This window comes from Episyrphus balteatus, chromosome 2 (genome assembly GCF_945859705.1).
Source record: "Episyrphus balteatus chromosome 2, idEpiBalt1.1, whole genome shotgun sequence".
Lineage (NCBI taxonomy): Eukaryota > Metazoa > Arthropoda > Insecta > Diptera > Syrphidae > Episyrphus > Episyrphus balteatus.
Window position 1 is genome coordinate 33,646,023 of NC_079135.1, and position 16,592 is coordinate 33,662,614.

At 29.7% G+C, this 16,592-nt stretch overlaps 1 protein-coding gene across 7 annotated transcripts in view; it reads left to right on the forward strand.

Moving 5' to 3' along the window:
* LOC129909194 (protein sidekick-like) overlaps positions 1-16,592 on the forward strand; it is a 174,114-nt gene that overhangs the window by 35,177 nt on the left and 122,345 nt on the right. For all 7 annotated transcript variants that reach the window (XM_055986221.1, XM_055986220.1, XM_055986219.1 and 4 more), the window contains exons 2-3: positions 5,632-5,722; positions 5,782-6,131. In XM_055986221.1, coding sequence (XP_055842196.1) covers positions 6,068-6,131 — 64 coding nt within the window. In that variant the 5' untranslated portion in view covers positions 5,632-5,722; positions 5,782-6,067. The remainder of the gene's footprint in view (positions 1-5,631; positions 5,723-5,781; positions 6,132-16,592) is intronic.

The following is a 16,592-nucleotide window of genomic DNA, read 5'->3' on the forward strand; positions in this document are numbered from 1 at the left end:
CTTACTTCATTTTAAGATATCTCGGGCAATAACAAAGATATCGGAAAATTTGAAAAGTTCTTGAAAGACGGAAAATAGTTTTTATAGAAACCGTTACTAAATATCTTCTAACAATTTTCCTTGTATTAAAGAATAAGGTCCGAAGTAGTCAAAAAAACGTTTTTTTGCATTTTCTAACGGTAATATTTCAAAAACGGGAGCTGATCAATTTTTTCTGACTTCGGATTCGAATTCAGCACACCGAAAACCTTCAAATTATATTTTTGTTTCGCAACAGAACCCTTGTTAACCAGTGTAATTATTAAGATTCATTATAATGAATCCTACTCATGGATTACGAAATGATTTGTATCTGTTTTTCATATGACTTATATTACATACATAGGAAAGCGGAAAATCAATCCGCTAGTCGAAAGAAAACATATTTTTGTCAAAAGCAGAAATAAATTATATCTTTTTTTTAAATTTTTTTATCAATTGAAATCGGATAAAATCCAACTTACAGGTACATTGACTTGTGGAATACCAGTTTTTTTTTTATATTTTATTCATTGAAGTCAAATTCAAACACAAAAATCATTTGAGTGTTCTATAATTCGAGACATAAGTCAACAATTCTTAACAACTTTAACTATAAATAAAAAAGTCAGCGATCCAGTCGTCTGTTTTACTTCGTTTATGTTGTTTTGTTTATCTCTAATTTTTTTTTATTATTTTACTTTCGGGATGAATATCATAATATTAAAAAAAAAAAAAAACTAGAGCCTGTTAAATATTGTCACTTCAGTGCGATTGCTCTAAATTATGTCAACAACATGAGTTCAACTATAAATTCAAGATTTTTGATATTTTTTCAATTAAAAAGTGTCCAAACCCCTACTGTATAGTGCTCCATAGCCAACTTAAGTCCTTAACGTTCTCAATAAGTAAACAAAGATTTAAAAGACAAAGTATTATTTTTTCCTCAATCCTTTTCCGTTCGTCATCGTCATCGTTGTCGTCGTCATCGTTGTCGTCTAAACAAAAGTTGATATAGGCCCGCACAAATACCCATTAAATGGAAAAAAGGGTTTTAGTTCTTTTTGTAAATCCAGAACAAATAATATCCCTTTTCCTTTCCTGTGCGAGAGATAACGAATAAAATAAAAGAATGAAGATAAATGGTACTTAAGTTCTCCAAAAAATCTGAATTTGAAAAAAAAAAAAGGTAAAAACAATATTTTGCTTTTAGCTCTTTTTTATTCCTTTCTTTTGTTGATTTTTACTCCAGGATACCTACTTTACTTTTCTTCAAGTGTATACCTACTTTCTGGGGAGTTTTATTTTTCTTTATCCTTTCTTATTTTTAAGTTTATTTTTTGGTTCGAAAAAAATATAAATATTTTCAAGTGTATCCATGAGAAATAAACTATTTCAAGTTGAGGGAGAGAGAGTCCACCGTATGAAGATAAGTATAGTATAGTGTATCCATCTCGAGATAAGAGATAGATAAGGAATAAATGCATTATAAATCTAAAATAAGTTCATGACGATGTATCCTGTTTTTTTTTTTTTATTTTTTATTTCAATTCCGAATTAATCATTGAATATTATACAATCATCGTAAATCTGGCGCTTATGTATGAAAAAATAGCTTTGGTGTGTTATGTAATAAAAAATATATTTATGGATCTTAAATAATAAAAAATAGGGATTCTTATTATTCATGAATATTTTTTTTTTTTTTGTGCTTCCATGTAAGTGAATCAATCGCAAATCTAAAAGAAAAAAAAATACGGAATCAACCTTTATATGCTTCAAAACTTATAGGACTCAAATAAACATAACTTTGTTATGGTGTAGACCCAAAATTGTGAAATTCAAACAAGAATTTTAATATGTAAATCGAATATAACTTATATCCAAAGCTTTTTTTGGGGGGTAAGAAATATAATTTTTATATTTTGCTTAAGATTTTATCTATTTTTATGCAAAAAAAAAAAGGTCAAAAAGCGCTTTTATTTATCATCTTGGAAGGTTTTCCATGAAAAACTATACGTTCAAGTGATCTTTTTGTTCGAGTCCTTAGCCCTTGGGATTTTAAGTGAAATCTGATATATAAATATAGGTACCTACTGAAAAGGAAAATTATTAAAAAAGGTTTTTTTCTTTTTTTTGGAAATGAAATATCGTTTGGAAATTTCAGATAAAGAAAAAGACAAAAAAATCGATTTTTTTTGAGTAAAGATGTAAATTCATGCTGTCAATCATGTTGTTTTCTAAGAAAGAAGAATGAGTCTAATTAAGGAATTGGCATGTAACATATTCCATGAAAGGTTATATTTTTCTATCGTTAGTTCTTAGCAATCCATTTAAATTTATTTTTTCTAAACCAATTTTATGTGGTTAAATGATTGATAAACGAGGTTATTATTTTATGCTAAGACCGAATTTAGTCATTTATGGAATAGAAAAACATAGAGTTCTGAAATTATGCCTAAGAGTTATTACAAGATGATACAAATATAATATCATTATTCATTATGTATGTTTATGAATGAACTTGCGACTTTCTGTGTCACTTGGGTGGAGAAAAAATCATGGAGCTAACAAGTTTTACGTAAGTCAAATTGCTGAAGATTCCATAGAGCTAAAATTAAGAAGAACTTTTTAAATAATTGTTGTTACTAGGTCTTAAACTTAAATAAACTTAAACTACAAAAATACATTTTTAATTCGTACCCATTTTTGACTAAAGCAAAAAAAAACACATTTTTTAGAGATTTTACCTGGTGCAGGTTTTCCCAAATATCATAAAATCTATAAGTTTTCTGGCAAACTTGTGACCAACATTTTTGTTCATTATTGTGTTCTTCAAAAGAATAAATTTATAAAACACTATGTTTATAGCACATTTATAGAAGAAAATTGGCCCCAAAGTCAAAAATTATCATGGGAAAGAAAAAAATAATTCCATTTAAAAATTAATATATGAGGTACTTAATAGCATTTCTTCTAAAAATCAAGATATTAATAAAGTTTTTATCATAAGTATTAACATTAACATGAGTAAAGACATACCAAAGTAAGCGTTTTCTTAAATCATCGCTAAAGGGTATCAATTTTCAGATAGAGAGTTACTGTAGAACAATTTTTTTCTTAGAATATACCCAAGAATCATCCCTCAAAATCTTCTTTTCTCATCCCGGGACACCCTGTATATTTCGTAATGAAAAACTGCTTCTACGAAATTGAAATGCACTCCTCAAATTAATTACTTACAGCCATAGCGTGTCAAAATTTTACAAAAAAATGAGCCAGAACTTCCTAATTTCAATAATAAAAAAGTGGAATTTTTTGAAAAAAAAAACCAAATTAAAGTTAACAGAGCACGAAAATGAGAATATTTGTTTTTGAAGAATCCCGAAAAATTCCTCGGAAAATGGGGAACTTAACGCAAATTATTCGTGCACTTAATTATTCAACTCGAATTTTTCGAAAAAAAATGAATTATTTGAGAAAATAAAAATTCAAGCCAGCAGAACACGAATTTGTTTGGAAAATAAAACGGAGCACTTAGTTCAAATAAGTCGATCATTTAATTATTATTTAAGTTGAATTTTCTCGTAAAAACTGGAATTAAAAAAAAAAAAACCGAAATTAAAGTTAGAAGAGCACGAATTTGTATGGAAAATGAGAATATTTTTTTTAATGAAAAATCCGGAAAAATTCCTCGGAAAATGGGGAACTTAACTCAAATTGGGCATGCACTTAATTGTTCAACTCTAATTTTATCAAAAAAAAAGTTGAATTTTTTGATAAAAACGAAATTTAAGACAGCAGCAGAAAATGAAATGAAATTTCGGAAAATTCTGCGGAAAATGGAACACTTAATTCAAATTAGTAGAAGCCTTTATTATTTATTGAAGGCCAATTTGGTCGAAAAAATTTATTTTTATTAAACAAAACAAAATTTAGGATGGCAGAACATGGATTTGTATGGAAAATGAAAATATTTTGTTTAATGGAAAATTTCATAAAATTTTTCAGCAAATGGAGTATTTAAGTTAAATTAGTCAAGCACTTAATTATTCAATATAATTTCAAAAAAAAAAAAATATTTTTTTTTCAAAAATCAGAGAAAAAAAGTTATTTAAAAAAAAATTGTTTGAATTTTTTTTTTGGATTCGTAGAGCTCTTAATTACCACCTAAATAATTTAGTTTTCGGGTACTTAACTAGCACCTTGCTCTGCTAACTTAAGGGACATGTATAAGAATGTGGGTAAGGTCCACACATTTCTTTAAGAAATATTAATTTGTTAACAGCTTCCCAGATATGGGCAAATTTATGAGAACGCAGCAATGCTTTTTTTTTAAACATAGTAGAAATATCGCAAATGAGATTTGTCGAAACTTTTAGGCTATGAATAAAAATACGTCTGTCAACAATTCCCACCTACGAAATTTTTTTTTTTTTTTTTTAATATTTCCTCCGAGTCAAAACTATTACTGCACTATACTAAAAAAAATTTCCTAATTTTTTAGATTCTTTTATATTTATACAGGGTGTCCCAAAAGTAATGGATCAAATCCAGTTTTCAAAAATGTATAAAAATTTCCAAAGTTGAAATTAGAACGAAAGATATTACAATTTAAAAGCAAAAAAACAGGGCTTTCCAGAGAAAAATAACAAAGAAAAATAAACAAATTTTGTCGACTGTTGTTTGTTTATTTCTTTTTGAATAAAAGCCTCGATTTTTGTTTGTTTTTTGCTCTGAAAACCCCTGTTTTTTAGCACTCAAATTGTAATATCTTTCGTTCTAATTTCAATTTTGGAAACTTTTATACATTTTTGAAAACTGCAATAACAGGGCAAGTTTTTAAAATAATAAACCAGTGACACACCTTCCATTTTTTTTTCGGGATGTTGCTCTGAAATAAAAGTAAGAAATTGAGTTTTTATAAAACATGGAACCGTTAATTAATTTGCAGCGAAATGGCGTATGAAATAAAAAATATTTTGATTAATTAATTAATTCTTATTATTAGGCAATGTTTTAGTGAAAGAGTTGTAAAAAACAAAAACCAATTATGAGCGGAGGAAGCAAAATACTGTTGCAAAGTCGGGATTTTTCGAAATTTCACAAAAATTGCATTAAATTGAAAACCGTTATTATTTGGGATGAACAAGTTACCAAATTCTGAGAGCCCTTAAGTTGGCCTATAAGCATATTTCGTTTGATCCATTACTTTTGGGACACCCTGTATTTCCGTCTCTTCCTAAAAGAAGAAAACTTAAAATACTTACTAGTTAAGGATGCATATTCAAGCAAATGTTCACCCTTCAATATTTTATACTTATTTCGGTAACCCTTTAAGGTTCCTTTATTTTTGTTTGAACTACCTATGACAATAAAATTATTTCATCAAAATTTAAATTTAATCAAATCACATTTCCCAAACTCAAACCCCAGTCCATCTTCTTCTCTTGTCTAATTAATTCCTGGTTTTGTCTGATTGAAGGATTTTCCTCAAAGAATTTTCACAAAAACACACAAAAACTGAAAATCCCCTTTTAACTCTTGTTCTGTTCCTTATCGCATTCTCGTGAATCTTTTATTAAAATAGTTTTATCCTTTATCTCATTGCAGACAAAATATTCCATTGAACCGTAGAGAAACTTCTCCGAAAACAACCACACAGACACAAAAGAAGCAGCACACAAAATACTCTCTCAGATAAGTTTTAACTCTCTGCTGAATGAACTATATTATAATACTATATAATACTTTCAACGGCAGATAACCGCAAGAAATACAACACAACAAAAATTAAGATAACTAATCGCACCATCTCAATTACAACAACAATAACAGAATAACAGCAATATAGCAACGGCAAAAAGCGAATTAAAATAAAATAAAAAAAAAAAAAAAGAACAACTTACAGCAGAGCATCACCATCAAGCAAAAGCAAGGACTTCTTCTTCGGCGATCTCCGCAAATTATTCAACTTGACGACGAAGAATGTAGAAAAAATGTAAAAGTTACGTGAAATTCCAATTTGCAGTTAAATTTGAGTGTAGTTATGGTGAAGGATATAACCAGGATATTTCTTGAGAGTTTTCTCATTTTTGTGATATCTTTAAACGGTAAGTGAATTAAATTTAATTGGTCCAATCATTTTATTTTTATTTTTTGTTTTGTTTTTTCTTTCTTTTATTTTTAACAAAAAAATATATAAAAAAATTTAAAGGAAGATATAAAACATTGTACTTATACTTTATGTTTGTATATATAAATTAAGTGTAGATGTATTGGTTGTGGATGTTCTGTGCAAGGACATTCCAGAGAAAAACAAATTATTCGCCTCAGAGAAATGTATTTTAATGGGGATCAATTTTGTTTTTCAGAAAATATTTTTCCTACGAAATTCATTTTAATTTTATGATCTTTTTGTTCGCCTTTTATTATTATGAAGCTTAAATTAATATTATAATTACGTTTGTTTTAAAAAATTTAATATTTTCTATAAGGGAAAGTGCCACAATTTGTATTATCCATCAACCTTTTTTACTCTACCTACCATTCTGACTGAAATCATTCATTTTATTTTACTTATTACTTCTAGTGAGCTTGTACTAATTTTATTTATTTGATTTAGAAAATTTGGTTCATTGCAACCATTATTTCCTAGTCATGATTTTTACTGTAATTTCATTCGGAAATTCTTGGATATTGAAGATTTTGTCTTTAAAATAGTTAAATCCCTGTCTTTAAAATCGAAATCCCCCAACGGATGCCAGGGTTCCATGAGAAATAATGTAGTAATAAAGCCTGTTTATATAAATAAAATATAACACAGATCTCAAAGACACTCTTGGACTTTATTTATGAATAAAGCTTAAAAAGACATTTCTTTAAAAATCTCACTCAATGCATTTTTTTCCGGCAATAGGTATCTAATCTACCCCTTGAATTTTGTTCGAAAATCTAAAAAAAAATAAATTTGTGATATTATTACCTGTTCACTGTGAACTCATATCTTTAAACAAAACTTGTTGTTGAGACTTTGGTCCGCATAATATATGTTTCTACATAAATCGGCCTCGGAACAAGAAAAGAATGTTTGGATGCAAATAACTGAGCAACCAAACCTCCTAGAAACGTTTGGTTTTCAGATATGAATAGAGCTTGAAAAGACCTTTCTGTTGATCTATCACTCGATGAATTTGGAGTAAACTTTTTAAAATGCATTTTTTTTCGAAAGTCTGAAAAAACAAAATTTGTAATTTTTTTTACTTGCGATATAGGTACTATAGGGCAAGTTTAGGATTCGTAAAAAAAATCGAACTCGAGATAACAATTTTACATGACATTACGATGATGGAGAATGCCAAAAAAGTGGGTCCGGCAATTCTGTCTGTCTGTCTGTCTGTCTGTCTGTCTGTCTGTCTGTCCGTCTGTCTCTATCTGGAGCTGCAGCCTAAACGAGTGAAGTGATTTTCTTCAAACTTGGTAGTTAGCAGTTTTTGGTGATTCCCTAGAGGGGAAATTGAAATTTTTTTTTTATGACCAAAACTAACGGTACCTGCTATATAACGGAAATAGAAAAGTTAATTTTTTTCAAAAACGGCTCTAACGATTTTGATTAAAATTTTTATGTGTAATACTACACATAAGGGCCAACTTTTTAAATAAAAAAAATATTTTTTGTACCGTTATTAACGGTACCTGTCATAGAACGGTTTTTTTCGTTTCTGAATACCTCGTACAAAATTAACCCGATTTAAATGAAAATTTTTATACAAAAGTGTGTAAGTAAAGATAATATTAAAATTTTAGAAAATTTTCAAAAAACGCATTTTTGGTTTTTTAAAAAATATTTCAAAATTTTTTTTTGAAAAATCAATTTTTTGAAAACGGATCAATGAAAAATTTTGAAATTTAGTTTTTATGTGTAAATTAATTATTTCTTCAAAATGGCATACCAACTTTTTTTTTGAAAAATGTTAAAAAAATTTTATATATAAAAAATTATTTTTTTAAAAAACGGCTCCTACAATTTTCAAAATTTTTTTTCTAAAAATACCTTTTTATACGAGAAATAAAATGGAATATTTGTTTTTTTTTTTAAGATATTTTAAAACGGAGTTTTATTAATTATAAAAACAGATTTAATTTTTTTATACTACTTATGAAATTTCTTCAAAATATCGAATTTTAAATTTCTTGAATAAAAAGCTTTAACATTATAGTTACTTTAAGCATAAGAGCAAGTACGTGCGACCCCAGTCGTGCAATTTATTTCCTATATGCATAGGCCTGTTCACTGTGAACTCATATCTGTAAATCAAAGTCATATGAGGTCAAGAGTCAGCAGCCCAGGGTTTAAAACCGTTGAACGATTTGTGTTTAACACCAGAGGTCTGTTGTTTGAATCCTAAGCAGCCCGCTATTTTTTATGTTTTTTCTAATATTTTTTAAATTTTCTTTTGATTTTAAACTTCTTGTTTGATGGTAGGTACTTGAGCTCATGTAACCTTCTACGCATCTGTTCAATCGTTAATGATGTACCTACATTTATGTCGACAACTTTGCAAAATGAAAAACTGAAAGTTGGAAAAGAGCTTTAATATTAGATGAAAATTGTATTATATTAGGAATATCTACATTTTTTTAAGCCTCAGTCTATTAAACCATTATATTTAAGATCACTGGCGTACGTTGAGTCGCCGGGGCCTGGGGGTAAGACTAAACTTTGGGGCCCCTTTGATATTTGGGGGAACCTTAGTTACAAAAAAAAATTACGTATACGCCATACGTTTTTTTTTGTATGACTTATTTATTTTTAGGTTTATTTTAATGTTTTAATATGTTCGTAATGCACTTTGCTATACTTACTTAAAATGTCTCTCATAAAAGTAGTAAACACTTGTACTAGGAGCCCCCAAAATTAAATATTTAGAGACCCCTAAAATAAAATTTTTTAGCTAAGAATTGATAGTTCTTGGGGCCTGTGTTCTGAAGTAATAAATACATATTTTACTTTCCATCATCAGGAATAATTTTTTTTATTTTGGGGCCTCTGAAAAATTATTTTTAGAGCCCCAAAATTAAGTGCTTAGAGGCCCCTAAAATATAATACAATTTTTTTGGAGCCAAGAATTAATAGGTATTGGGGCCTCTGTTCTGAAGTAATATTTGGAATACCACCAATAACGTAATGTTTTTATTTTGGGCCCTGATGTATTTATGTTGGGGCCCCTGAATTTATATTTAATTTTCCATTTGATTGTTTTTAACCACTTTTGAGGATCCTCAAATAATATTTTTTTGCTTTTTTGGGGCTCCTAATGTATTATTTGTGGTGGCAAATATTTTTCAAGTAATATTTTTTGGGGCCCTATGATAAAATTATAATTTTTCTTTTAAAAAAGCAGTTTATTTTTTTTGGGGCCCCTGGGGTAACCTTTTTTTAAAATCAATATACATATATTGTGTGGCTACCAATGCATTATACATTACACTGAATGACATAATTTGTCTCCCTGGTAACTTCGTAACTCAATTTATACTAACAGTTTCCTTCTCTGCATTGTTTCCAGTGGGGGCCCTGGGGTCGGTCGGGAGCCCCGGGGCACCGCCCCTCTTGCCCCAAAGGAGTGTACGCCCCTGTATTAAGATTAAAATACAGTGTTCAGAGTACCTACTTATTTCACTTGGATGGCGCCTTAAACTTAAGATTTTGTGACAATACTCTACACATAAAGAAGCTGCTGTTAATTTTCAAAAGATGATAAGTCCAGGTGTTTGATAGTAAAAAATATATGTAAACCGGATATACATGGAGACGTTACAAAAACGAATTTGGCAAAATGGATTTGGCAAAAATGGACCAATCATGTTTTGAAAATAAATAATTCGATTACCTACTAACAAAATTTGATTGACGATATGATTTTACAATTTTTGAAACAAATAATAGAGACAATTATATCATCATTTTTATATTTATGATGAGGGAAGAAAGAAAATTTCTTTAATAATAAAAAAGAATGAGAAAAAATTTCCTTGTTTTTTTTTAATACAAAAAAAAAACACGCGAATTAAGTTATACTTCTCACTCAGTATAATTATGCAAGTGAATTTCATTTGATATTTTTAATTTTTTATTATTTTTGTTTTATATTTTTATTAAAAAAATCAAACAGCGTAATTTTTTAACAATTTCTGCTTATGGTGATCTTAGGAAATTTTTTGATAACCCACAACAATCTGACTTCCCTGACATGAAACATGCAACTTGCCACGTGTTTTGTGTTTTATTTTTTTATTTTTTGCCTTACTGTGGCGTACTTTATGTTTAAATACTAAAGTACTTCCAAATCTTAAGCTGAAACGACAGCCCTGCTGCCCAGTTGTCAGTCTCGGAGATGGCGATCGCGTCATAATCCCTTTGATATTCTTGTAAATTTTCATGACTCACCGCCGGCCGCCGCAAAAGAAGAAACAATACAAAATCAATTATTTCTTCGACTTTGATATACATACATAAAAACAAAAAATCATTTGCACACCATTTAACAATATTCCTCCGGAGAATGATTGTGTTGTCATAAAGACAGATTCTTGTCAGAACTCCTGATAAGTTCAGCTGAAGAAACAAAATTTGCATAATAATGATATTTTGCACAAAGAGCTGCTATTGATGACTGATGATTTCTCAGAAGAAATGTTGACTTTTCCTCCGAATCAGTCACAGTGTTGTGACCCAATTAAAAATCCAAGAATTTAAAAAACAACAGTATATTTCTTCAAAAAAAAAAAAAAAAACTCCCAACTTGCTGTACGAAAAATAAGTCCTTAATAATACCAAATTGAGTGGTGTATATTAAAAACAAACAAAGAAGAAAATTTTAAACAATATAATTCCGGAAGTTTCGAGTTTATGTCGGTTTTTTGTTCATAGTACATCTTAATCCATTAAGTTCGTGTCACAATATATTTAATTAGGTTCTTCCTCATGCTGTTTTATATTTTTATTTTTTTTTTTCTACTCACAGCTTTCAAATGTTTCCGATGTGATAAATCAGTTGAAGACTAACCAATACAACATTCAAAGTTGGTACTCTTCATTCGTTCGAAATTAAAATGATAAGAAGTTGCTTCCTCTGAGTTAGGCAATCTTTTTATATAACCACCTAATAGCAGCTGCAAATAAATACCACCACCCACTGAACTTTTCCTCATCATCTCTCACAGTCATCAGCTACTGCTCTCTCTCTGTCTCTCTCTTTCCGGAAACCACACAAAACTTTATTTCCACAATTAAACATGTCACACACATTCATGGCCAAAAACTCAGTAAAATACTTTTTTTCGGTTATTTGCTTCCACTTAGCTTAACCAGACCCATATTCATAGAGCAGCACTCACGCTCACACTACACCCCTGGAGGCTCTTCAATCTTCTATAAAACATTTCTGGAATTTTAACAAGGAATTGCCGAGAAATATTTCCGACAGTTTTTGTTTTTGTTTGACCGAACAAAAACAATAAGAAGAATAAAATAAGTTTTCCAGAATATTGCATTGCATTGTTCCTTGATATTACTCTACTTGAAACTCAAGACCATATCGCCTCTCCTTTTTATTTTAGGGAAGGATAACACACACATACTTCCTTCCTGATGGGTGGTCGGGTTTTGTCGGTTCTGACGGTCAGGCAATAAAGGACCACCAGGACCGCAAAAACCAAACGAGAACCTACTTAGGAACTCTATTGCGGATACTAATTGAGAGTTTTGGAAAACTTTGATTGCTTGTAATCGAAACCCGTATCCGAGTAGCACGAATAACATCAAGCACGATGACGATGGAGTCAAGTGCGGGTATGTGTACGGGTACAACGTTCGACTATCGGCCAGCAGGGTGATTCTTATTCACATATATGCAGCATCGAGAAAAGCGGATTTCATAAGGGATGGTGTTGTAAGCGGCGGCGGCGATGTCGATGGAACAAAGTAAGAACAAAGTAAGAACAAAGTCCTTGACAAAGTCCTTCCTTAGTTTTTCGTTGATAGTTTTCTTCATGTTTTGTTGTTGTTATTATTTTCGATCAAGGATGGATGATGGGTAAGGGTACGAGTACATACCTACTCCGATATCCGGTTATATTGGCCGAAATGCTTACGTTTCGATATTTACCTTCTTTTTTTTGGTGGAAGTTATTTGTTGTATACGTGACTTAAATGAATGTCGGTTTCGATTCCATTCTATTGGATTCGATTCGATTTGACCTTTGCCATGGCGAATGGCTATTACTATGGCGTATGTTGCTGTATAATGTTGAACAAGGATCCTTTTTATTGTATTCACGATATTAAGTTGAAGTACGCAATATCACAGAAGTATCGCTTCAGTAAGTTTCCGCAATGTTTTCCGTTTTTTTTGTTTATTTTTATTGAAGTGGTGGGGGAAGTTCTGATATAGAATCATGGGGAGTTCTAAATTTGTTTCTTTATTTTACAACTAAGTGGTAAGAGGTGGGTGCCTCGTATATTTTACTTTTTTTTTTTTGCAAAGTCCTTTATGGGTACCAGCCTCTCAGCAGCAATACGAGTTTGGTACCTACTTTATTTATCCTCCTTCTTCAATTTTTTGTTTTTCTTTGTGCAGAAAAAAGAAAGAGGAAAATTGATGTAATTCCATCTCATTGGCTATTTATAGTAGATGGCGTGGGGGAAGTATTTGAAGTAATTTCAATTCGGATCGCAAGACTTTCTTTTGCAAAAAGCATTCTTTTATACTTTATGCTGTTTGAGTAATTTTAAGTTTTGTTTTGTAAGAGACAAGTATTGGGTTAATGAAAAAAATAATATCAAGTTTCGGACCAACAAACTGATATTAAAGTGGTTTTTTGAAAGAAAGTAGGTATTACTAAGAACGAGAACATAATTTAATAGCATCCTTTAACTTCATGCTGCACAGTAGACGCAACATATACGAAACCTAGACGCGACTATACGCGACCAAGGCGCTACTTAAACACGAAATAGACGCGACTTAGACGCCACCCACTACAAGCAATCTCAACTGAAAACCCTTTAGAACACGGTTTGAAAGTGCTTTTAGATTTTTCTCTGAAATAACACTGGTCAACATAGAAATCAACTTTTTTTCTGCCACAAGAACCAAAATATACTTTTCTATAGGTTTTTGATGTGCTGAAAATAAATCTGAAGTCTGAAAATTTTAATTGGCCTCCGTTTTTTTTTGAAATATTACCATTAGAAAATGCCAAAAAAAAACGTAATTTTGTCTGTTTTCGAGGTTCTGTTTTTATTTTTAAACAAATTTTTTATACGGTCGTTTATGAGCAAGACAAAAGAAAACGGTTTGACTTTATTGGCTTTCTTAAAAAGATGAAGCTTTTAAGAAAAAAAAAAATAAAACTTACCATTAGAGCATATTCATGCGACACAGTAAAACCTTTTAATATTATTTTTGTTTGTATTTAAGTGCTGGCACTCAAATTGGCATGATAAAGACATTGATTGTTGATTGTGTATGTGAAGGAAGAAGGGGGTCGAGCCAATGTATTTGATACCATATTGTTATTTGTCAACTTGAAAGTTGGGGGCTTTGCAGTCAATTGGAAAGATTTTGGCCCATCTTATTTTTATTTTTATTTCTTTTTTTTTTTTTTATCATTATTTAAGCTTCAGGTAATCGTCAGAAATTGGTATAATGGGCTTTTCTAATCCAAACTGAAACTCGTTAAGGTCGAATATTTATTTGACTTTTATTATTAAATACAAAAATAAAATAAAGAGGTCTTCAAAATAATAATACATTTTTGTATTTATTTGTCACCACTTTATCATTTTCTTTTAAATAAAGTCCGCTAAAATTTTAAATGATTTTTTTAAATAAAATTTATTAGAAAGGACGAAAAATACAAAACACTGTTGTAAGGCTTGATTTTTAAATGACACAAAAATGACAAACATTGACATTTTTATTGTTTAATTTACAAAAGCAAATCACCTAATGGCTGTTCATATCGCATATTTTTTTTTTTCATCAAGTCAATATGTTTAATTTAAAAATGACAAAAAAAAAATCGATGCAGTATTGCTATGTCCTGTTGATAATAAAATATCGTCCCTGTCCCAAAACGCTATCGATAGCTAAAACAATTTTATAGATAAAAATGTCAATTCTATTCTATCTGTTTCTTTTTTTTTTTTTTTTTTTTGTTATTTTACCTACATTTGTTTGAATAATGTCTTTATTTTGTATGACAATCAATGTATCAATAGCTTTACATATACAAAATACATACACACATACATAATATGTAGTAATATTGTCTCGATGTTTAATAAAAATAAGAGAAAAAAGACAAAAAAATAATATAAAATTGGTACATCTCTCCCTTCGGGAAAATATTGTACATTCGATAAACAATATTTTATATTCTTCCTGCTCCTGTCCGAATTTCATTTAAATATTGTTACAAAAAAATTGAAATAGCTTCCTCGGATGCCATACTTCTTCGAATTAAACTATTGCTCTTGTGTCCGTTCGTGTGTTGACTTTTAAAAATTTCATTATTCTAAAAAATAAAAAAAAAAAAATGTTTAATAATAAAGGATGCACGTGCACGTTTAATAAAAATTGCTTTCAAGCGTAGCACTGGCTTTCGAGGTGTGATTTAAAATCCATTATGAATCTTATTTTTAAGAATAGATTTTTCATTAAAATTTGTGAGGATCTTCTTTTCGTAGGAAATAGACATAAATAACTTTTCAATGAACTAAATTATTTTAAATTCAGCAAGTAGTTGTTCCTCAAATATTTAGACAAAGTAGGTATATACACATTAGGGAACCTACATAAACAAGGGGAATTTAGAAAATTTTTTGGAGGTCATAAATTCGTGCCGCTAGGGTCATACTTTCCCCATACAAATTTGTATGGGAAATTTTTAACTTTTACATAATTTTTTTTTTCACTGAAGTTAAATCATCTGTTTTAAAATTGTTTGTTGATTCTGGTTGGAAAATAGTTCTTTTAAAAAATCACATTTAAAATTTCCCGTTAATAAATGTTTTTATATTTTGTTTCGGTTTTAGCTGTTTTCGTAGTTTTTGCTTTTACATTTTATTTTAGTCTTCTTGAAGTACACCACCTTTCACACAATTTTAAATGGAGTTTTATTGTTTTTTAATTCTTTTCAATAATGCATTAAAAAAATGTGTGTATAAATCAAAAAATTTTTTTTTTTTTTTAATTTTTATTTGAAATTTTTGTCGTTTTATACGTTTAAATTTATTTTTCTCGAAGTACAAAAGATTTGTTTACAATATTTTTATTGAATTTTGTTTAACAATTATCCACCTAAAAAAAATTACAAACAAAATATGTGTAGTATTTTATATTATTTATTTAAAATTTTCAACGCCGCTAAAGAAATAACCTCGAAATGAAAATTATTTTGCTTTTTAGGTATTAGGTAATCAAAAGGTAACTGTTGAAAAAAAAAACAATGCTAAACAGATGTAATTATGTTTTTTTTTCTTTTTTAGAGAAAAAAAGTACGTATACGCCAGACGTTTTTTCTTTTACATTTTAAATAATTTTTAAGTTTGAATTTAAGTCAATAGTGGAGTAACTAAAGCTCAAAAATTGGCAATATTAGGGAACCCGGCCGAACAGCTTAGATTTTGATGATCTTTTTTTTCAAGCGTCGGTAATTAAAAATACTTTAAAGGGTGCCGTGAAATAACGCCGAGCGAAATAACGCCGAATTCCAAAATTCGGCGTTATTTCACTTTACAAAAGCGAAATAACGCCGAATTTCAACATTCGGCCTTATTGCACTTTGTCAAAGTGAAATAACGCCGAGTTCCAACTGAGAAATAAGGCCGAATGTTAGAAAAGTGAGCATAAGAGCAGACGCAAGTTAACCGGTATGTTACCCTTTTTTTTATTTTCAAAGGCATATAAGGCCCAAATTTATTTGGGCACAATGGCTCCCATACTAATTTGGGACTTATGTCCATCCCATCGAGGTATAGGTTCAAAAAAAGTTTTGGCTCTTATATGCCTCTTAATTATTCATTAACCTAGATAAGTTTCAAGAGGTGATAAAAATGTGGCGCAGGGACATAAGACCCAAGGACATAACGCCCACTCTTTATTTTTGGGAGTTATGTTCCACTTGAGTGGGACGACATTTAATTTAAGAATTATATCCCACTTGAGTGAGACATCAGCCCAACATATTTTTTATTTAACTGGGACATAAGCCCCACACTTTTCGAAATATAAAATAATAATGTAGAATAACTTTTGTTCTATTTTATTCGCGTTTTGTTTCAGATTCTTTAAATGAAAAAGAAACTTTGAATACAACCAACCTCGCATGATAAGCGCGGGTCATTTTGAAAATTATATCGCAAATAGGGCGGTCACCACAATACAAAGATAAGAAACGAATAAATCCCACCTGTTTTAATTGGTGGAAGGCAAAGCGGAAAAAAATTTGCTTACATGAGAATCTATTTAATTTTCGGAACCCAAACGCGAAGCGGAAAAAATTTT